At 43.4% G+C, this 23,260-nt stretch overlaps 1 protein-coding gene across 2 annotated transcripts in view; it reads right to left on the bottom strand.

Annotated features, from left to right (window-relative positions):
- Positions 1-23,260, bottom strand: part of GSAP (gamma-secretase activating protein) — a 762,740-nt gene that overhangs the window by 82,276 nt on the left and 657,204 nt on the right. For both annotated transcript variants that reach the window (XM_085654015.1, XM_085654016.1), the window contains 2 exons: positions 12,597-12,691; positions 4,727-4,846 (listed from right to left, as the gene is read on the bottom strand). In XM_085654015.1, coding sequence (XP_085510141.1) covers positions 4,727-4,846; positions 12,597-12,691 — 215 coding nt within the window. The remainder of the gene's footprint in view (positions 1-4,726; positions 4,847-12,596; positions 12,692-23,260) is intronic.

The following is a 23,260-nucleotide window of genomic DNA, read 5'->3' as shown; positions in this document are numbered from 1 at the left end:
GAATAAAAGCTGAGATGTCAGAAAGAAAGCCCTTTAAGGTGCCCAAAGCAGAGCCCTGCTGGGTAACAGAAAGCATGAAGAGAAGGACCTGAGAGAGGGGAGCAGAAAGAAGGTCAACTTGTTTCTCTGCACACCATGCCACAAACGTGCCCCAATGGAAGGCGTACACAGTCTTGGTAGCGGGACACCAGGCTTCTAAGATAACATTGTAGACTTTGGGCAGAAGGTCGAAAACTGTCAACTGTCGCCGCTCAATTACCACACATGAAGGCAGAGCTTGACAGGTTCGGGTGGAAGACACTCCCCGCTGCGACAGAATAGTTTCCCAAAGGGGCAGCCTGAACGGAGGACCGAAGGCCATGCTCAACAGATCGGGATACCAACCTCTCCAAGCCCAGTCCGGAGCCACAATGATGACTTGCACCTGGTCATTCCTGTTCTTCTTGAGAATTTTGAGCACGAGTGGGATGAGCGGAAAGCCGTACAGGAAGCCTGAACTCCACTTGAGATTAAAAGCGCCGCAAGGCCACTGATGAAGAAACTGCTCTGACCCGCAACTCGGTTGTGTTCAGCCCATAATGGATTGTGAACTTAGCTGCATCTCTTCCGTCTGGCATAGCTTGGGATTGTATGGCCCAGGCCTCCTCTGGGACCATGACTTTCTAATGGGGTGACCCAGTAAACCTCAGGATTCTGGGTAACTGTTCATATAAACAACAGAATCCTGTTGGTAATCACTTACATACATGACCAAATTAATGGTCAAATGAAGAACTGATAAACAACACAAGAAAACAGAAAACAAAACCAGGGAAATATACTTGCAAAAATGCATGCATTTTTATAGTGCAGGTAGATATCTATATGCAATAGATTTAAGGTTGCCCCAAAAACTAGGAACAATGTGACACGAGTGCTCATTGAGGGTGAACATGTGAGGGATGAAGTGACTGTACATGTAAATACATGTAAAGACGCAGTGCTACAGCAGCCTGCAAGCTGTCTGCCCGAAACAAAATAAACAAATCCTCATCCAGAGGGGCTTCTAGATGTTTTTTAAAAGTTCAAGGGTGATTTTTGCTTTGGTGCAGACAATAGATATAGTCGAAATTCAGGTAGGTGCGAAGACGGCCTGGGCGCAGGCTCTCCCGTGGAGCGAGGCCTCAAATGAAGCTGTCCCCTCTTCTCACCGGATGACTCAGACGGACGGGGTGAAGTCGAAGACTTCAACTTCTTGCTCGTCTTCGTGTGGGACTTACTGGAAGACAAGTGAGTATGGTGTGGATTCAGGGCTTTGCGATCGATCCCGGGACTTTCTTCTTGACTGGGTTCGAGACCAAAGCAGCGTTGCATGTCGAGATGCAAGGAGTTTGAGTGAGCTCTCGCGCAAAGCCTTGGGATGTACGGAGCATAATTCGACGCAGGTCTTTGAATAGTGGTCGCGCCCTAGGCACCTGATGCGAACAAGATGCAGGTCCATCACCAACATCTATTGGTGACAGGCGCTGCAGGGTTTGAAGCCGGCTTTCCTAGCTGGTATGCTGGTATACCGGTCACACCAGAAGAAAGATTCTCCCAAAAAGTCTTTGACAAAAGTTGAAAAAGCGTCAGTTGAAAAAGAGTCAGTCAAAAATGACTAGGGATAGCTCTCTCTGGATCTGGGCAGATTGGAGCATAAAGAAAATAAATTAAGTCAACACGCTGGGGTGGTGCCTATACAGGCACGACGCATGTCACTTCTGGCAGAGATGCCAGAGTGAGCCGAATGACGCCACCTACCAGCGAGCAGGGCTCCTGCTCACAAAAAATGTCTGGATTCAGTCCGATGCCTGGGGATAATTCTAAGGTAAGGAACTTGCGTCTAGAAGTCTCTAATCAGATCCCATGACATGGACAGTAGTTCATTGTCAGTGCAATGTAAGCTTGCTTGGTGTGCCCATCCAGGTCACAGGACTGGTACAGGGTCTCTAGTATGTCAAGGGACTGGCCTAGGCCTCTGCACAAACACCAGGTTAGATTCAGGCTACAGCCAAACTTCAAACGCCCAGATTCCAGATACACGGAGGCAAGCACTCAGAGCAGGACAACACAACTGTACACGTGCTAGCCACATTCTCCTCCCAACACCACAAACATCAGTCATGAACAAATGTTACAAGGGATCCCACCCTGGAACAGTCTTTACACCAGCATATTAAATGTTCTTCCAAGGGTAGATATATTACTATAACAAAAGATAATTGCAGAATATCTGCCAGGTGTCAGCGCGCATGCACTCGTGCCCCTCTTCCAATTATTTTGTTATCGTTTAACCAAAAGCTTCCTGTACGTCCACATGCTTAGGCAAATGTGACCATCCTTGAGGATCTTGTTAGCCATGTCAAAAATGTCAGAATCGGACACAAAATGTTATTCCATTTGAGCAACTCTCTCAGTTCTAAGAGGCTTAGCAAGGGGCTGTCCTCCAAAGAAGCTAGTCACTCAAACTATTTCTGCTGGCTTCAGAGGCTGAAGGGGTGCTGATAACAGCTTCAAGAGTGTCGTTCAAGACCGACGTTGAGTGCAATCGAAAATACCGTGAGTTGGAAATGATTGCAGTGGACAGTTTTTTATCTACACAGGAGATGCAGTTGGTGAACAATGACCAACATAAGAGTTATTCCAAAACCATTTATGACACTTTTTCTACTAGCCCTCGAAGAAGGCAGCAACTTAGGGAAATAATTAGCACCCTATTTCCTGTCAAGTGGTGTAAGAAATTGAATTATTATTTGGGGTGGTTGACTGCCTGCTTCAAGGAATGATCACAACCCTTGTCAGGGTGGCCCTCCATGTCACTAAATTAACTCAAGCTCAGACCCCCCCGCCCCTTCCTTAGTAGCTATGTCGCAGGGCAGGAAGGCTTAAGATAAGAAAATGCGTAAAGTTTTTATGCAGTACCAAAACAAAAATACAGTAGAAATGCAAAACAAAATAAACAAAAAAAATCCACAATCGAATTAGAAAAACAGAATGCAATGTAATAAATAAAGTGGGAAAAATCCAATAAGGGGAACCGGAGATATGATTTTTTTAAGTTTAAAGTAAAAATAGCATGAAAAAGCACAAAGCGCCAGTGATGGTCAATAGTTGTGGTATACTGGGAACACTATGCACAATTTGAGGCTGACCGTTTGAAGGTGCACGTCAGATACACCAATCAGTTTATTTCTGGTCAAATTTTTCATCTTCTGACGTCCCAGTCCACCCAGCAGTACACTTCTAAAGAACCACAGTACCCCAGAGAAGGCAGGGGGCAACAGCCGAGTTTGTGCAAAATATCCTTCTGGCGGGTAGTCATCTGGGTTATGGCTGGCTGGTTCTGCTGCAGGCGCTCTGGGTATTTAAATCCACTGAGGTGTTTCGGATTAAAATGACTGAGCCGGGGGTGGGGTAACATGGGAGGCTGTTTACTACATGCATTAAAGATAAGCACACTTCGTCAGTGGACTGTGAGGGCCATCAGATTATTAGCCAGCTTTCTCCAGCCTCTCAGAATACTGTGGGGAGTAATGTGGCCATTGTTATCAGCACAGTTAAGGAGGATCTCTTGAGCTGGTGCAATTACACATGTTGTCTTGGGTGGGGAGAATTGCAGTGAATAAAATGGCAATCCTGCCAAACAGTGGTCAAAGGAGGACAAAGACAGACCGTGGTGCTTTGCTGAGTATATGCTGATACTGAGGTTTTGATATATGCACAAGTATCTGGCACTGCTTCCAGTGGCTAGTTAGGGGCTATTAGGAGGCATTGAGGGCCTACTAGAAGGTTGATGACCTTTGAATAGGTCCTAAAGACACTCCAGACTCTTCACATACAGTTACCATGATATATAAAGTACCCAATTCCCTAAAAAACACAGGGAGAAATTGCCAACTTCGGCTGAAAAAGAAGCTGAACAGCTAACTGGATGACAAGCGGAACACTATGTAGGTTCAACAACATTGCTAAATATTCACAGGGAAGAGACGCACTCTCCAAAGTCCTCTACAGATGGCACCGAGCAAGCAATCTTCCCAATTTTAACCCACCTGGGCCAACAAGTGCTGGCAGGGTTTAGCCAGACTGGTGCCAGTATTTATAACTTCTGCAGCTATAGACAGTTGGTTACGATTTGATTTGACATTTTGAAGGCTTTACGCTTTGCTAAAGCAGAGGGTATTGGTCAAGTGCATATAGGTGAACTTGCTGAGGTCCCTCATGAAGGCCAATTACCCTGTGCATACTGTTATATATAAATCCCCATTGTGTTGGTACTTCTGGCTTAACAGATGTGTTGCTGTGAGATATAGACCAGGTGAGTTATGACTGCAGAGGGTATGGTCCCTGTTGAGATGAGAATCATGATGTACATTGTTAAGACACTGTAGGTTGATAAGCCCAGTACTGGCCTACCTGAGGCAGCAAATTAGCAAGAAAAATAGAACCAAGAGGTTGGCGTGCACAGCCTTTTGATCACGAACTTGGAGATGAGCGAAATGCCAAGCATGCAGAGGGTATGGACTCTGGGGATGGGCTATCTCTGGGTGATGGGAGGGTAGGACGGGGTAGTTGGGTTGGAGGGAGTGTTGTATAAAGACAACAGACTGGGGAGTTATGTTTGGCGGGATGTGTTCCAAAACAAGGTAGTAACACGCCTTCAATGTGGTATATTGTCAGTTAATAAAAATGCTTTAAACACGCTTACCTTTCAAAAGTCTTGTCACACATGTCTCAGTGAGAAGCAAAACCCCATTATCAATATAGTGCAGAAAGGTATACAAAGGAAGACATCGAACACCAAGCACAGTGTGCAGCGTATAAAAACCTGTAAAGACAGTAAAATATCAGATTTCAGAATCAAAGTGAACTGATTGGGATGTTTGGGCTATATGAACACATGTCTGAGAGTGAATATTTTATTTAACAGAGTATTTCAATATGGATCACTAAAATTACTGCCAACACCTTAACAGGTGCATATTTTGTATGCCAGTGTAAATACTTACAGTAAAGGGTACATTGTGAACAAACACATGAATGTACTATACCATCGTAATATTAGTTTTATCAATTACAAATAATATATCACTAATTTTATTATACAGAATTATTTTTGGAATAGACAGACATGGTGATGGGCAATGACAAAATTAACAGTGGTGGCAGCTTGCATTCCTGGTCAAAGAAACAGATTGCAAGACTATAAAACATGCAAGGTGTAGTCTCATACACAATCCTGAGAAAAAGAAAATTTAAAGACGTGTTCTGGCACATTAACGTATGGGGGTACAAAATCCCAGAAATAATGGATGGCATTACGGTGCTCTAGGTGACATGAGATGGTCTACTAAGCTGAAAAGGTAACTAATAGGTAGGAAGCACTTAGTTGGAATGGACAGTCGACACAATCTTTCATTATTGCATGTGCAATATAGCCCCTTGTTTACTTCATCCTCAGATGCCTCCAGTTCTGGTCTTTTTCCAAGACCTGAGATTCACTGTGACTTAACCTTTAGTAGACAATGAGCATGGGCACAGACTCCATGTTAGATTGTTTCCTGCACTATGGCGATAGAGTAAGTATGGATTGGCAAGTGAATTCATTGTGGTGCACAAGCGTATTATAAAAGGAAGTTAATAAACAAGAGATCTGCAAATGGAGCCACACGCTTCTGGGGAGGAGAATGGGTGCATGTGAATCTACAGAGCCACAGGCAGATGCTTACGGGATAAATAACAATTTCAGTTCGTAGCATGTGTTGCTGTACCCATGCTATGTAAAGTAGTACTCGCTAACACGCAATGGCTACAGTGTGGATGACACAGATGTCTTCAATAAGGTCCATAGGACTGTTTGGCCAACCATTGCTTGCTGGCAAGTTAAGATATCCACAGAGAAATGTATGACATTACAACACAAGTCTTAACCATGCATGTCCTAACCATACATTAGCATTCAATACAATTAAAACTACCTTTACCATGCATACCTGTACCATGAATGTCTCTACAACTCTTTTTTTGTCTAAAAGGTTACTTTTTAAAAACTAATTATATAATGGAAATAAACTAAATCAGTCACGTAAATGACAATTTTATAAAACAGGGAAAAATAACACATTTGTTTCTTTTAACATAAAAAAAATTGGACCCTATCAAGATGGTAGACCATTGTACATGAGAAGATCACGATAAAAATATTAAAATCCATACAGCACTCAAGTTATTGGTTTAGTCATGCATCTAATGTAAAGATTCAAACACATATTATTGATAAAGATTTTACCTCAAAAATACTATATAAACTGGCGTCCAACACTTTGTGATCATTGTAAAAGTAACCTCTGAATAGACCATACAAACATGACTCAACAGTAGACAATACTTGACAGAGTTTGTTCTCATACTGATACCTATCACTATATACAAGTATTACTACTGCAAAAATGATAGAAACATTACTTTCTAGAAATTATTTGTACTAACATTACATTTAATTTTCTTTCTAGCGCTGAGTATAATATCTCTCAAAACATGTTCCTAACCACTAAATATCTACATTACAGTGACAACCTAATAAAGACCCTTATTAATGGTGAAGTTAGTAAATTTTAAAATTTAAATATACATATATATCAAAAATACTTATTTTTTCCAATAAATACTTTACTGTAAATTCGATTTGGGAAAAACTGGGGGAACAAGGGGCGGCTCAGGGAAGGTGCTGGACACTGGTGAGGGATAAATTTGCTATTCTCAACTGCACCCAGGGCCAACTTGGGGAAGGTGCTGGACACTAGAATGGGGGGTGGGGAGTAGATTTACTATTCCCAACTCCATCCGCCCTTAACAATCAGGTAAACAAATTCTTAAACAATTGCATTAAAAATGTTAACTATGTTTTCCAAATCCAAACAGGCAAATACTTACCAATATTCACTTTCTTTAAGCAGAATAAAGACAAACATAAAATGGATTTTTAAAACTGTGATTGCAATGTAAAACATGATATTTCATTTCACATGAAAACTAGTGTGAGAAGTTGGCCTGGCATGCGGGTCACTAGTTATAGTGGCCACCTTGCACCAGTCCAATTCGGCTCTTATGATAGATCGGTTTAAGACAACCTTTTAAAGAAAGCTATCCTAGTGGTAGCTGTGGAGAGCAGCCTTCAGTCTAAGTCTCAGAGGAATGTAAAGCAGCTTGTTTTACCTTATAATCTCTTGAATGACCAAATTAAAGGACACTACACAGGTATATATATCAAATATATGTATTTATTTCTAGACACACTCTACTAATCTCTTTATGAGATTAGAAGTCAGGAACACATTCAAATATCAACGTTTCACAATAAGTTAAGCACAAATATGGCTGGGGCCCTAGGGGCGTACCAGACCATATACTAAAAAAAAGGTTTAGGAAAGTCGACTTGCAAGGGGACAAGGCCTAGGGTCTGTAGAATCGCTGGGGCTTCACTAATCCACCCAAGGCAGGTAAGTAAAGGACCCACGGGAGACGTGTGCAGTGTGAGAACATAGCCGCAGGTTCCCTATTGATTTCAATGGAGCAAGTCGCGGTTGGACTTTTAAAGTTTACAGGTACTTCGAGGAAGTCTACAAGCAAGCCACTTACAATGTAAGTAATTCGAGGACCAACACACTAGGGCACCGGAGTGCACGAGTTACCTCACCCAGGGAAGCCGGGTGCATAGGTGTCTTTTGGTGTTGGGTCGCGTCGCTGTTTTCTATGGAAGCCAAAGAAGATTTGCTGCTTACGAAGACTTAAGAAGTGTCCGGTGGAATCCAAGGTGAAGATGACCTGAAAGCAGAAGGGAAAGTGTTCACAGTCACTTGCCAGTGACCCGGGGCCAGGAAGATGGATGCCCACGGAATTCGGGTGATTTCAGGTGATCAAGGGTGTTTTTACTCTTCACCCACGTGGTCCAGGAGGCATCGACGATTACCAGCAGCTGGATTCGGAGTGTCCCACGACATCTGCAGCTTACTGAGGTGTCAGCAACCGGATTGGAGCCAACAAGCCTTGGCAACAGCAAGTCTTGTGGAAAGTGAATAAAGTCAGCGTTGCAGACCAGCAAGGTCTGAGGGACTCAACCAGCGAGGGTAAGTGAGGGCAGGCCTGGAGCAACCAGGGGAGCCCTTTGGTTCAAAGAAAAAGTCTTCGGGGGACCCACAAGCCAACGGGCAAGGGATCGCAAAGACGCCTCGTGAGGAAATGCTTTACAGGAGCCCACGGTCACTCTGGACGGGGTCGGCCTCTGATTTTCGGTACACAACCTGCTGGAGGCTTGGGCCACAGATGGTCCAATGCACAAGTTTGTAGAACGTCGTGAAGGGGTTGCACTCGACAATAGTGCACGGTACCCGGGTATTGCTGTTCCTCGTCACACGTGGGGTCCAATCGCCACAGCTTTTCTGGGGACTCACTATGGCCGCCGAGAAGTCAGGAAATCCCCTTCCAGGGCTGCAGGGACTTCGGACTCCAGCGGGAAAGTTTGCGACTGTTGATTACAGTTTCTGGTGCCTGCCAAGCAGAGGAGTCACTCCTTGACTCCAAGGGAGATTCTTCTGTCTTCCAAAGGTAGTGGAACGTCGAACGGCCAGGATTCTTCTTGTACAGCGTCGTCCAGGGTTATCTGCTTTGCAATGGCAAGGTTTCCCTACCTTATACTGAAGACGGGGGAGGGACTAGCTCTATGACCACTCCTCTGGGAGGGTCAGGGTAGGGGGTGGTTACACCCACTTCCCTTTGTCCAGTTTCGCGCCAGAGCAGGGACAGGTAGCCCCTGAACCGGTATGAGCTGGCATATGCACAGAGGAGCCTACTGCTCCCCCAGTGCAGGACTTCAAAGCACTCTAGAAGTGCACCCACCCAGCCCCAATACACTAAATCCTGTCTGGAAGGTAGTGACACCTCCCTGTGACAGGATGCCTATTGTTGGGCCTCCTCCACTGCGAGCTCCAGTCACCAGCAGGAGGGCAGCCCAGTGTCTGTGCTGGTGGCATCCATTTTGTGATACCAGGGCTCTTTCAGATTTCTACCGTGTTACCACAGTGGGTACATGTCGTCCCCTCTAGAAGGGTGGGACCATACTCAGACACCAGTTACTGGTGTGGGGGTATGATTCCAAGTTGTTTGACACCAAACACGACATGTTTTGATGCAGTCATTCCAAAGTTAGCATTTACCAGGAGGTTATAATGCACTTAAGAGTATATGGTTTAACTGCATCCACAAACAGCCACAGAGAATAGACTCTGCCAGCTGCAGAGGGTCCCTGCTCATGCAGAGGCACCCCCTCACATTGTAAATCAAGCACCCTGCCCTCTGGATTGATAGGGCCTCCCTTAGGGGTGACTGATAGGTTTATATGTGTGTGTGTGTATGGTGAGATATAGGGAACCTATACCTCAGTGAGGAGTGCTATCACTACCTCACCCAGGCTGCAGTAACAGGCTTGTGGTGTCAGATTTAGTCTGCTTCCCAGGGGTGGTATAATATATGCTTCAGCCCCTGGTAGGCCTGTGAAGTACCTATGCCCTTGATACCCAAGGTACCATATACTAGGGGCTCATAAGGTACCACAGTATCCAATCACTAGTGCATCTAATATGCACACCATGTCATTTAATGGCGTAAGCAGATAGGCTGGGGTCCTGGATAGCAGGCTCCCAGCCAGACTAGTCAAAAACCATCAAAACACCAGGAAAAAAGTGGGGGCAGCCATGCAGTCAGATTCCACCTTCCTACAACTAGCATATTTGAAATATATGTAAACATTTTTAACATTCAACTTAAATTATTTCAGCAAAGCAACCTCCTAAAACCCGAGGGAAAACAACTTTCAAAGAAGACGTATTAAGAAGATTCTCATTTAACGCCAAAACTCCAATCCAAAGGTAAACATCTCCACATTCCATGCAAAGCATCACAACAACAAAATATTCTACAAACAGGAAAATAACTATCTTTAAAATCTTTCCTCCAACAGAATTCCAGCAACTAATAATTATTCTTTCAGTAAGACAATGTGAAAGAAATTAACCAGTTTTGTCTGTATTCACAGGAAATTAATACCATGTTAAACATTTCCTTAACATATTACCAACGTATTGTCTTTTTTCTGCATTCGATCTAAGAGGTGCAAGAAACTTCTTAAATATGGTAGGTATCCTTTATTGTATGGAGAGGAGATTTACTAAGCCCAGGGGTCATTGGAGGTATGTAGAATACTTCTTACCCTGTTGCAAAGGCACAGCTGTTAGATCTGCCGATTTAGCTGAATATGCCTACAGAGTATAACCACTCTGCCTCTGCAAAAGAGTTGGAAGTGAGAGAAAATTTCCAGCACCTCAACACACTTGGTAACCTCTCCAACGAACCCTGCGACTGAACATTGAGGGAGGTAGCTCTGAACATCCACATGCATGCATGCATGTTGCTAGTAGTATGCCCAAATCCCAGTAACCCCCGAGGAACATCCGCACATACATACTCTGAAATTAGCATTCCACCAGAACTAACTGAGTCTTTCAACCATGAACACGTCCTTCACTATGAAAACTAACACACTAAAAAGTGTATACTAATCTTTGCTACCCTTCTTAACACCTATCCCAGTGACATTTGGATGATGGATCAAACATTTAAATCCAGCCAAATTTACACTATACATTAATCACACTAATATGCCATTTATTTACGATTTACTGAATTTGGATCAGTTGTCAAATCTAAAACTATTAGGAAAGTCCTAGGAAAATAATGATGGCATTGAATTACACATGATAACACTATTTTTAAACTTTACCCAACTACCCAAGTTCAATTATGTTTTTTCCATTTCTGCCAGGCTTACTGTAAAAAGAAAAAAAGAAAAATTTTAAAAAAATCTTTAGCTTAACCCCTTCGATGCGCATGACGGAGCGGTTCCGTCATGCGCATCGGTTGCGCTGTGCGTATGACGGAACCGCTCCGTCATGGCCCCGCCTGCGCAATAGAACCTTCAGCACAGCGCGGTAATCCACGCCGCGCTGAAGGGGTTAAGATTACATGTCAAATAGTAAACTGTAATTCGAATTTAGAAAACTAACAACTTGATGGTTTGTACCTTGTACAGGGAGCGATGGGTGATGGTCTTCACCAGTACTAGCTCATCCCACTGTCACTTCGTTGTGACCATTGAGCCAAACGGCACTTTTGTAATGGACACATATGGAGTTTGCAATGTTGGTGGTGTTCTTTATTTTCTCCAGCATCTTGTCAACCTGTGGCTCAAAAGTATACTCCACATGGAAGGGCAGGTTGAGGAGATGTTGGACCTCTGACTTAAACCTGAAATATGGAGCCAGGAGCAGTATCTAATAAGGACATTGGTGTTGGCCCCCAGGGAAGCTGTGTTCACAGAGTCAAGGGCACAGATGATTGCGGCGTTAAATATAGTCTTACCCTGTGAGACTATTTCCCCTCTCTCTTCCTGAACTCCTCAGGAGATGCTGGAATATCTCCTGTTGCTAATCCCACAGCACCCTTTCACAGTGGGAGAGAAGCTCCATGGAGTTGGCTATTCTCCACTGGGTGGCAGCCTCTATCACCAGCCTTTTGCCGGCAGCGTCAAACTTCTTTTTCTCCTTGTCAGGTACGGGAGCATCACCCATGGCTAGAGTGGCGCATGCAGTATGGACAACCAAGGAGTTTGACAGAAAATTATCCTTGGTTTGAGCAGCCTAGCTTTCACTGCCTCTTTAAAAGTGTCTTGGTCTGTCTTTAACATGCCCTTTAGCATGGACAAAAACAGGATCTTCCTTTCAGACTTAGATAGTGTCTCTATAATAAATAGTTTTCCTCGGGGACGACAGAGATGATGGAGGTGAATATGGAGGTGGGAAATAGGGGGAAGGGCTGGTGCCCTGGTCTCACCCTTAGTACATTCCCCACAAAGAAGTCAAAGACGAGAGGGCACACAGCCCTGAAAATGGCTGAGGGCCCTGGCAGTTGGGAGCAGATCAGTGGTCTCTGAAGTGTATCAACAGCAAAAGCGCAGCCGACTAAAGCTTTTTCCCAATTGTAGCTGTCAAATTACACTGTGTGGGCCCAAAGCAAACGTGGAGAACATGTGGAGCTCCATGGATACATGTCTAAAGCAGATGGAGGGGGGAAAAAAAAATCTAACTGAGAGTGAGTGCTCAGGCGCATTGATTGGCTCCTAAGGGTGGAGTCAGATTGCACAGTGCATCTTGTGATTTTAAACTTTTTCTTGAAAGAAAAACAACTTGCAGATGTCTGAGCCCAACACTTGATTGCAGGAGTATGCAGAGCAGGTGTTTCTACAGCAACAGATAATACAAGCATATTTTTCCAGCATCACTCCCTCTTCACAAGGAAGCAGGATTCAAGTGGATGGACTTTGGAACTGAAAGAGTTTCACTTTACAAAACCTTTCTTTTTAACTCAAATAGCTTCTTGTAAAACTCTGACTGCAAGCAACATTAGCCATTATAGCTGATGACACTACATACATGAGCATGCTTAATTAAAGTGTGAATTTAGCTTACCAGGGGGCAGAGGAAGTCGCATCCCATTCGCAGCTTCCAAGATTCGACTCATGATGTGAAACACGGCTAACTCCTGTGCAGTCCCCCTCTCGTTCCTGCAAGTAATTGAAGAATACCAATTTATGTATTACTGTAACAATTACAATATTTTCAATAAAACTGTCCTAGCAATCTCAAAGTGTTTATGTAAGCTACGAGGAGCTCATCTACTTCCATTTTACTCTGCATTCTGGTACAGGTCATCTATTGTCACACTAAAGGCGAGGACAGTGTCAACTACTTACGCCAGACCTGGGACAGCTTGAGATATCTGCTCATCCCTTTTCAAACCATAAAAGTACAAAGGCAGCAACATAAATATCAAGAATACAAGGAGATGAAAACACTTAAAAAATACAAACAATAGATCTCATCAACGGTAGCAGAGCAAGCTTAGTCCAACAAACGGAACATGGAACCAACACTTGCACATATATCTAATATCCTGTGAAAAACAAATGAGGCATCCTAGCATCCATAAGACCGGTAGAGGGAGAACGCTAAAAAGTCAATAAAAAAGGGTAAAAAATATGCATTAAAAGGTTTGAAATACAGTATTATATAAAAGAAACATATGTAACCGTTTCATAAAAAGTTAATGAAATTAGAAACTCGAAGCACATTAAAATATTAAAAAGCTTAGGCCACCCCTTTGGATCTGATAGACCAACTCCAGAGTAGATATTTAGATACTGCGCACACAATCGTCTGCATGGACTCTGTGTGCAGGAGTCGTAAGGCATCCAGGTGTTGTCTACAGCCAAGCTGTTTAATTCGCAGAATGATCCATGGTCTTCTGGACCTAGGCATATCAAAGGCCAAAAACAATGAAATGTGCCTAGGATTTCTCCACTTGCTGACACATCAGACATATAGTGCTCATAAGGCTACAGGGACTCCACTTCTTAGAGCCGGTATTGTGATTTTTAAAACAAGGAACATTACTGTATTGCATTGTCTTGTGTGGCTGTAGGAGCTGTGTTCAATGCTCCTTGGGGTTTTTTTATTGTTTTAAATTCATCTGCCTTTTTTTGCACGTAGCACTTTGCCATTTTCGCTTTGTACTGTATTGAGGTCAGCGCTCCAGTTCTCGCTCCCTCTACCGCGCAGGTCACGTCTTCTCGGCTATATCAATGCCGATGACGCGACCGCACAGCGGACGCGCGCAGCAGGCGCGCCTAAGGCAAGCCCGTCTGCGCCTGTCAGCGCCTGGCCGGGCCCAGGGGCCAAGACCTCTGGGGCACCACACCGCAACCCCATTAAATACACTAACGAGGAGCTTAAGATTTATAGAGCGAAACTTCCTAATAAGTGTGCTCACACGATGGAACCGTACCAATTTATCAAAGAGTGTTCCTTGTGCCATTTTAAACCATGTATGACTCTTAAAGTTTCTGAGGCAAATATTGGCACTAACAGTGTTAAAATGCTGCTTTTGAATTGCCGCTCATTGGCTAAACATGCAGAGGAAATCTGTATACTGTTGGATGACGAAAGGCCGGACCTGCTCTTTTTGACAGAAACCTGGCTGAATGACGAGGGGGGTCCAGTGACCATCCAAACCTTACCTTCAGGCTATACTATATCTAGGCTTGATAGGACCACAGGTAGAGGTGAAGGCTTAGCCATCATCTACAAGGACAGTTTCGAGTGTCGCACTACATCCAGCCCACTACTTAACTTTGAAAGCATTCTTTTCACGATCAGCCTATCGCAGACCACCACGTTTTCAGGCATCCTAGTCTACCGTCCCCCTGGCCTGGCAGGCAACTTTTGCAAACATCTCTCGGACAGTGTTGCCAACTTGGCCAGTTCACTCCCTAATTTTACACTTCTTGGAGATTTTAATCTTCATTTTGATGAGGTTTCCCTCCCCTCAGTAGTAGAGATTACTGAAGGTCTCGAAATACTTGATTTAAAACAACTGAGCAACAAACCCACACACAACAAAGGACATACTCTTGATCCTATCTTTTCTAATGTTTCTAGCTTTAAGGCAGCCCACCCGATCCCCCGTCCTTGGTCGGACCATTTTTTTATCTCCTTCTCATGGTTAATTCAAGAGACCGCTCCACGGGTAACGGAAAGCACCAGGTAGGTACAACCTTGGGCAAAATTGTCGTATGACTCCTGGACGAGGCATCTAGAAGAGTCAGTCCCCATAGCAGATTCCAATCCAGCAATCGCTAATGACCAGCTTAACAAATGGTTAGAATCGTCACTGGACATGGCGTTACCTAAAAAACTTATGCACAAAAAAGAGGGGGTCACCATAACTTATGGTATACACCCAAGCTGCGTACTCTCAGACAAACTTCCAATCAGCTAGAACGGCGCTGGAGGAAAGATCCGACAGCTGACAGGAAAGCGGACTATAGAACCGCAATTAGAAGCTACAAACATGAAATAAAATTAGCTAAATCCGCTTTCTTTGAAAGGGAAATCTTTTTAGCAGAAAACCGCCCTCGTGAAATTTTTAAAATTGCTAAATCTCTTCTTATCTCCCCTCCCCCCCCAGTACTGTCAAGGACATTACCCAACGCTGTAATTCAATTGCTAAATTTTTTAACGAAAAAATTCAAGCTATTTATCAAGCGTTTCCTGTGGTCTTAGAACCACAGACAAGGCCCCCTATATGTTCCGTTACTAATCAGCTAGAGATCATTCCCCCTATAAATTCGACCACTTTACAGAATATTTTTAATCAAGTTTAATCTGGGGCCCCTTCTGATGCCGCCCCTCCTACTATCCTAAGCCGAGTCTTTGAGACTGTAGCTCCGATAATTCTCAAAGTAATCAATGCCTCCTTGGAATCAGGGTATGTGCCTCTTTTGTGGAAACGGGCTATGGTTAGAGCCCTGTTAAAGAAACCCAACCTAGACCCTGAGACATTATCTAACTATCGCCCTATTTCGCTACTACCGGACACTGGGAAATTGGCAGAGAAATATGTTAACATCACAATTTCAACTTTTCTGGAAAAAAATAACTGCCTTCACCCTACTCAGACTGGATTTAGAGCTCAACAAAGTACGGAAACTGCTTTGGTAGTCGTGATGGAAAGCCTAAGAAAAATCACGGATAATGGGGGCTGTGAGGCATTGATTCTGCTTGATCTCAGCGCAGCCTTTGATACCGTGAACCACCAGCTTCTGATTCAAAGGCTTAAGGACGTCGTAATTACGGGTTTGGCAATAAAATGGTTGCAGTCCTATGTGGAGGACCGCTCATTTGTGGTTTTTGATGATAACTTTTCTTCGGAGCCATTGCCTCTTGGCTGCGGGGTTCCTCAGGCCTCGTCCCTGAGCCCCACGCTTTTTAATGTGTACATGAGTCCCCTGGCGGAACTTGTAACCCCTCATGGCATCCAGATTGTCACATATGCAGACGATACCCAGTTAGTAGTATCATTTAGTCAAGAAGATAAGTCAGCTCCTAATCTCGCGCTGTGTTTGCAAGAAGTGTCAAGGTGGATGGACGATTCTTACTTAAAGCTTAATGGGGACAAGACGGAACTTTTGTTTCTGGGGAAATTGCCCTCCATCCTCCATAACCCCCTTCTGGCCTAACTGTCTTGGTCCCCCTCCGACTCCAAAAGCAGAAATCAAGAGTCTGGGAGTTTGGATAGACCACAATCTGAATTTTAAAAAGCAGGTGAGTAAGGTGGCCGCTGGCTGCTATGGAGTGCTTAGAATGCCGAGGAAGATTCTTCATCTACTTCCACCTGCTGCTAGAAGAACAGTGGTCCAGGCACTTATTCTTTCGTGACTGGACTACGCAAATGTCCTTTATCTGGGCGCCCCTCTGGCAGCCATTAACAGGCTCCAGGTCATCCAGAATTGCACAGCAAGACTACTTACCAATTCTGCTAGGGGTATGTCTGCTAAACCTTCTCTTGCAATACTTCACTGGCTGCCGGTTCTCCAAAGGATTCATTTTAAAGCATTATGTATTACGCACAAGGCTCTCTCCAACAAAGGACCCCCTGTTGTTAGATCTCTTATCCAGCCTTATTGTCCGTCCAGATCATTTAGATCGGAAAATAAACACCTTGTCCTAGTCCCCACTATAAAAAGGATGAGCAGTGGAGGACGCTGTTTTGGGTACAATGCTGCGAAACTTTGGAATAGCCTACCACTGACGATTCGGTCTGAATCAAACCATCTCCTATTTCGTAAGCATTTAAAAACTTTCCTGTTCCCTTAAATCTTTTACTTGCTCAAGGAGCTGCTATAGCGCTGGGACGCTCTAGGGTAGCCATGCGCTTTACAAATGCGCTTTCAATTCTATTCAACTTTGCTTGCAGAGACAATAGGGGTAAAGAGCCATAGTGAAATTTAAGGTATAACATTCCTTGCAGATGTAGATGAAATATAATCTTAAAAGGGCTCAGCCACTAGCTCAGGCTTAAACTAGAGACCCTTGTGTGGCATTCCTAAATTCAACATAATGCATTCTTAAGGGTATCCCTAGAGGGATAATTCGTACTGGGAGGGGAGGACCACAGTCCACCTTGGCCTATTTGGGAGGAAAGATTTTTACCCTACTTATTTACCCGAGTTGTCGTGGGAAGCTACATCCTGGAAAGAAATATGGTAGTCCACGAGGTCTGACGAGTACCTCAACCTTCACCAGAATAGCAGTGGTTTTAGTTGGGCATTATGGGTCATGGATTCTATACCCATGTGTCATCGAAGCAGTACCAGAGGGGTATTGTTTTGGAGAGGAGTTCATTCTCTCCAGTGGAGTCACGTTAGCATTGACCCTCACTTCATCCCGTAAAGTGCACTACCCTCAGCCTTGGCCCTGTAGAGCAGAGGATATGTACCTAGTTCATGATGACTTATAAATCTGAGAATAGCAGTAGACTGCTGAGGTTCAAACTATTCCTCTCAACCTGGGGCATCCAAGACATGGATCTAGTTAGCTTGATTCCCAGATAAATGAATTCAGAAAACTTGTCCAATGGACTACCCTCCCACAGGATCAAGCCCTTGAACAACTTGTGGAGTCTGAAAGCCATAAACTTTGTTTTGTTTTGAAATGGCTAATCACCAGCCCCTGATCAGAGCAAAAAGCTGCAAACATCCACTAGGAGTTGGACGTCACTAGGAGTCTGACATCAAAAGAGTGTAATCAGCAAATAATAGGAGGGGGATTGTGTGACCAGCCAGTCAAAATGCATTTTTTTGTCCTCTAAGTAGGTGGCCACATCATTGAGGCATAAAGAGAATTGGGTCATTGCGAGGCGCACTCCTTTTTGGATAGGGATTCATGCAGCGAACTCCCCTCTCCCTCCCCATCTGACTTGGGCTATGTATCGTCATGAAGGCGAACCAAGACATCCAGGAGATCAGTGGAAGCCCTCCCCCCCTATTCTTGAGGACCTCCCACAGCTTTTCACGCAGTACAAGATCAAAAGCAGATTTTAGGTCTAAAAAGAACCGGTAAGGATGCACATTTTGTAAAATAACGGTCTTCCACTAAATTAATAAAAATCTGATCAATTCTACTAACCATTTCGGAACCCTGCCTGCAGGGGGGAAGAGGGCCTGGTGGTCCTCAATCCACCCCTCCAGTTTCCCTGGAATTTGCGTAACAAAAATATTTTGAACAACATCAATAATGCTGATCGACCTATAATTTAGGGGAGAGTCCTGCGCATCCTTTTTAAAAATCTGAATAATTTCAGGAGCCTTCAAGCTAGATGGAATACTAGCCCCCTAAGAATAAGGTTTGATAGCATATTGAAATACATAGCACAACAAGCATTATCTGCAAGGAAAAGTTCACCTGGGGCACCATCAGGCCCAACCACTTTAAACGCAGCTATAACTCTTAGTGAACTGACTGGTGGAATCACTCAAATCCATCTTCAGATATACAGGTGGGGCAATGGTTTGCTCTAAAAGGAGAGCCCCGTCAACGTCCATCCTCGGTTTCTGCTTGTATATATCGAAAAGTGGGTGTGCCATACCTCTGGGGGAATGGAGTTCGCAAACAGGTTTATAGGTCATTGGTCACGATTGGCCACCAGTTTCCAGAATTTCCTGGAATCTTTCTGTACAGCAGCTTCATTTAGGTTTTCCCATACAAGGGACACCCAGTCCGTACGTGTTCTTAATTGAACCTGTTTATACTTGTTTCTGTTTTCATGAATCAGGTAGAGATTCCCACAGAAAAGAGCTTGGCAGACGGAGGACGGGGACCAGTTGGACCACTAGAGCAAATAAAGCACTCTCCAAGTATTATTTAAACACCACCTCATTGCACGTAATGATATTCAGATTCCAAGATAGATCCTTGGTCTGGACAGCGCTCAATTCTTCTAGCTCTATAACAGCGTCTTCCAGTGCCTGGGCCATCTCATCTCTAATGCCAGAGTTTGCTGCTACCTTATCCCATGTAATCCTTCTCTTGTCATACAAGGGAACCAGGTTAGGTCTAACAGATACAGCGATATTCGTCCTAAAATTAAACAAATCTTTTAAGGAACAGTGAAGTGCATTGTGATCGCTGTCCTGCCTACCTATTATGTTTAAATCAACTAAATTGCCCCTAAGATAAAGAGAAATTAGCACATAGTCAATTCTACTTGTGTGTCCACGGCTGTTAAAGGTGTGGGCAGCATGGGGATCCGATACTGTGCGGTCATTGCCTGCCCTCAGACCATATGATAGGGTGAACGTCAAGAGCCGATAGGCAGCTCTTGTCCAGAGCCTCACTAGGGTAGCATTTAGCGGTGGAATTCCACATTTATCATCTTCCTCGCTGACAGGGGAGTTTGTGCCCAGGTCCCACAGTTCATATGTTGTGTTAAAATCAGAAGCATTGATAATGTTGTTGTTGTGTGCAGATTTAGGTTCAGTATATAGGTTTCCCGATTTATGCCCTTATATTGGTACAATTCACATTGCCCTTATTTGGACATAGAAATTCAGCCCTTATTTAGACATTGTCTGTACAAACCAAATACAGGCATGGCCACCTACATCCATCCATCCACGTCACAACAAATTCTTGGAAAACCAGACCCTTAAGCCTTTAGTAATGTCCCTCAGCTTGAATATTTATTTCTCCAAGAACTCATTAAGTATGCATGACCATCTATTCCTTAGGGGTTCATTCATGACGTTCCTCTGCCCGACTTTTACGTCAATACTGACATTCTTAGACACCTCCAAGGTATAAATATACTAGCACTTGCCCTGGCAAATTGCGGTTCCCGGAGGATTCGATACAACCGAGACTACGCGGTTGGCCACGTCAAGTTCGGAGGGACATCGAGTTCCAGCCTGATGCACTGACCCAACGCTGCTATCCTCCTCACAGAGAATCCAGCTCCAGTGCTCTCTGACTTCCCTTGCGGGGGGGTTAGACTATCGAGTCCCAGAAAAGAGATTCCAACCTCTCTCATTCTAAGGTATGGAGCTGACTAGAACTTAGAGAATCTTTTGGCAACTCTTGGCTAAACTAAAATATAGCTAGCTATACTTTAGAAACGGCACCTACTTCAAACCTTGTACTGCACTTAGGTTAGGTACACTGGGGGTAGAACAATTTAGAAGCATCAGATGAGTATCAAATGTTAGCTTATGTTATTTATGTATGTATTTTGATTAATATATGTCATAGCTACAAACCATGCTATTGCAGTATTATTTTATCTTACTGATAACCTCGTTCATATTGTACTTCGCAGTCTGTCTTACGATTGTAGCAATTCATATCTCTTTCATGAGAAATAAGACTGTTCAATAAACCCTTTTATTGAAACGCCCGTCTCTCTATTTCTGTGCAACTCTGAAGAAACGAAGCATGCACGATTGAGTGAAACTGTTATCTATTGTTTTCACGATTCGGAGACTGTTCCAATTCTAAAGGGAAACAAAGTTGTCATGTTTATGCGGTTGTCAGAGACTAATCCCTTCTTGTATATTCGAGAAGTTTCTAGTGACCTCTGAGTTAGCTAGCACACACAAGTAATTAAGTTTAATACACTCGATAGAGACATACTGACCTTAGTCCTATGTCAAATCTATAGTGTATGTTATTCCAATGAGCAGAGCCTATCAGGGATATAGGAACTACACTACATGGCGCCCAACGGTTTGGTAAGGCACTAATTTAACGCTAGATACTGAAGTAACTCAGTCGTGCTTTTCTCAGAGACCCTCTACTCATAAAACTCCATAAGACATCTGGAGTGGGTAGGGATAATATCCGCCATAGCTGAGTGGGACGAAAGTCCTATGTATTAACTGTTTGGTTTGTTCAATATTGAAGGATACAGTGTTCCAAAATATTGTGCACCTTATCTTTGTTTCCTTGAAACTTGCTCTGCAACTTACAATAAACAATGTGGGATAACAACAATCCTATCGTCAACAACGGTCAAGCTGTGGCTGACCTTACAGGTCTTGATGAAGACAAGGTGGGTGTTATACACATCCCACCAAATTTAAGGAGAGCCATCACTCTAAAACTTATAAAACATGGTCTAAACACCAAGAGGTGGTAGAGCAGTTTTCGTGATAGGGGCACGTGAATCTCACCAGACAGAGTTATTCTATTCATGGATAGTATTCCCAGAATCAAATCCAGTAACACACGTGTTTCACTTCTACAAAGAAGATGAAGACACCTGAGGAATATATTCCTTTCAAGGATATTGAAATACCACTCACATACCAGGAGCATGAGCTCTGGTTTAAAGCCGCCCTAAAACATTACAATCACATTACCAGGCTCGGTCCACTAGGTAGACCAGGAGCAACATGGCCGATTTTAGCCGGCTACACACCTCATTATGACATTGAAACTATGTCAGACGTAGATGTACTTGCTCAACTCAAGGAGTTAATCAAGATTTATAGACAATTGGTTCAATATGTCATGCGGACTTTCACAGTCCAACAACCATTAACAATTCAAAATCCAGCCCCTAATCAGGGGAATACGTTAAAAATTACTCCACAGACTTTAAACTCCGTCATGGGTAAATAACCCGCAAAACGCGAACAAATTCCATTCCTGTTAGCTCAAAAATTACTCAAATCGAAGCAGTATTTCCTTATACTACCCCTTTTGAAAAACACTGAATTTTAACAATTTGTTTACCAATGGGGATCACACCACATCTGGAAGACTGCACCTCTTGGGGTACAGTCTTTGCTGCTATCTACACAAAAACACATGGTGTTCCGTCAATGGCGGTAATACCGGATGTCCTGAAACAGATTCAAAACAAATACGGGGCAGAGCCTGCTCTGAATTTAGGTATGAAGTTACTTAAAAATTTCAACCGGGTGTCAGCAATAATATTATCTAATATTAAAGGAGAAGCAGCATCAGTGGCAATCCGCCAGAACCTAAGGGAATTTGATGTAACAGAACAACCTCAAGAACTAGCCAGAATAATTGAAAAATCCTATAAAGAATTGGGTAGAGACAGTTTGGGAGGGAAACCAGTAAAACCACAACTGTCTGAAAGTCCTGATAAGGTCTTTCCTAAAAACACTCCTACCTCTTCTAAAAAGAAGTGGGAAAATAGCAAACAGATCTCCAAAGAGAAGCGTTCTCATTCCCAAGGCAGGTCTCCTCCACAGAAGGAGCCCTCTGAAAGGAGGTACAACCTCAGGAATAGGAATAATTTGAGAAAACCTGACAGATATCAAGATAATGATACACGTTCCTCTCGTACCTTACAGATATCGTCACAGACATCCGAAAGAAGAGGACGGTCAGAAAACAAGGAAGGACGCGTGAAGTCCAAATCTATTCAAATGGACACAGCAAGTAAAAGAGTGAACTTACTTCTCCAGCCACACAAATCATCCCATCGTGAAGCAAGAGACTTGTCAGCAGTGAACATCACAGTGATTCCTATACCTGATCGTATAGTTGGGGACAAAACCTAATATGACATTTTTGGCCCGTCGGAGCTTTTGAAGATTCCACATTTATTTAAAATGTCATTAAGTGACTTTATTACCTCCAGTACCTTTTCTGATGATTGGGACTTCGAGACTGTTAATAATATGATGTCTGATCTAGAGATGTCAACTGCATTCACTAATAATGAATATTTACAAGGTTCATCAGACTATGAACAACTGTATTGTTATAACCACTATGGTCATCATTTCTTGCATAAATCTGCAACACCTAGAAATGTATTTATGTATAACCAATGGGAACATTGTCCTACGCCACCAAACATTTGCAATGACATTTCCATATTTTTCAGGTTTCAACCTATCAAATCCAGAATCGTTTTACTTTAAAAATGTGAACAAGACAGGTACGAAAAATATGTTAACAAATACGAAACAGATTTATTCTGCAGCCTTTATTGCCCAACTGTCTAGACAGGGTTACGACTTTTGGAAAGACAACATTGAGACGAAAACTGTCTGGGGTACTAAAGATTGGCAAGTACAGGGAATAGAAGCTTTGTTTAGAGCCTCTATCATCCCTGAGCAAATTATGTTTTTGAACGACACTGTCCAACAAACATCATGCCTTGGAATAGCCAAGATAAAAGACATGAACACTCCGTCTATACCTGCACCTACAAGTGAAAGCACTACACGGGGAGGGGACGGGGGGTTCGACATACATAC

This window comes from Triturus cristatus, chromosome 4_1 (genome assembly GCF_964204655.1).
Source record: "Triturus cristatus chromosome 4_1, aTriCri1.1, whole genome shotgun sequence".
NCBI lineage: Eukaryota > Metazoa > Chordata > Amphibia > Caudata > Salamandridae > Triturus > Triturus cristatus.
Note: the sequence above shows the minus strand (reverse complement) of the source record. Positions and strands in the feature narration are given on the sequence as shown.